Consider the following 870-nt stretch of genomic DNA (forward strand, 5'->3'; position numbering starts at 1 on the left):
TACTATAATTATTATTAAAATAAAAAATAACCAAATTATATATTTTACATATATATATATATATAAATATATATATTTTTTTTTTTTTTTTTTTTTTCTTTTTAATATATTTCCTTTTATTTTTATATCCTACCTTCCTTAAATAATGACTACAAAACACCTTCTCAAAAAGACGATTTACAAAAAAACGAGCTCTTAAATTATCAATCTCTTCTTCCAGGTCATCTCGCATATTTTCATCCTTAACCATTTTAAAAAGTATTAATATAAAATAAAAAAGATATATTTACTTATATGTGTTCCATTTTAAGGACAAATATTTTAAGGGTATAAAAGTTTAACCCTTCCTTTCGTTAAATGTTATTACATTAATAAAAATAAAAACATGGATAAATAAAAAAAAATATATATATATATATATATATGTAATACTTTTATGTGTATGTTTTTTTTTTTTTATAGATACTATTCTAAAAGCATTAGCTCATATATCACTATACGTCATTCAATATATTTAACATAATCGGAACGGATAATATAAAAAAAGAAAAAAAATATATTAAAAATTCACAAAATAAATATATGAAAATATTAAAATAAATTAAAATAAAATAATAAAAAAAAAAAAAAAATGTTCCTTTTTAATATTACTGTGCAAGGAATTTATATTTTTTTTTTCATTTAAATTAAAACTTCTTTTACAAAACAAAAATTAAATGTTCACTATATAATATATATATATATATAATTTTTTTTTTTTTTTTTTTCAATTCTATTAAAAAAAATTTAAAAAAAAAAAAAACAATAAATAATAAAAAAAAAATTTAATAAATTAATATAAAAAAATTTAATTAAAAAAAAAAAAAAAAA

General features: G+C 14.3%; 1 protein-coding gene across 1 annotated transcript in view; it reads right to left on the bottom strand.

The window, feature by feature from the left end:
* PRSY57_1115000 (oligosaccharyl transferase STT3 subunit, putative) overlaps positions 1-250 on the bottom strand; it is a gene marked incomplete at both ends in the record, with an annotated part of 3,213 nt that extends 2,963 nt beyond the window's left edge. The window contains one exon of the mRNA XM_020114939.1: positions 134-250. Coding sequence (XP_019970308.1) covers positions 134-250 — 117 coding nt within the window. The remainder of the gene's footprint in view (positions 1-133) is intronic.
* Positions 251-870: the final 620 nt, after the last annotated feature.

Source organism: Plasmodium reichenowi, chromosome 11, assembly GCF_001601855.1.
Source record: "Plasmodium reichenowi strain SY57 chromosome 11, whole genome shotgun sequence".
Classification (NCBI taxonomy): Eukaryota; Apicomplexa; class Aconoidasida; order Haemosporida; family Plasmodiidae; genus Plasmodium; species Plasmodium reichenowi.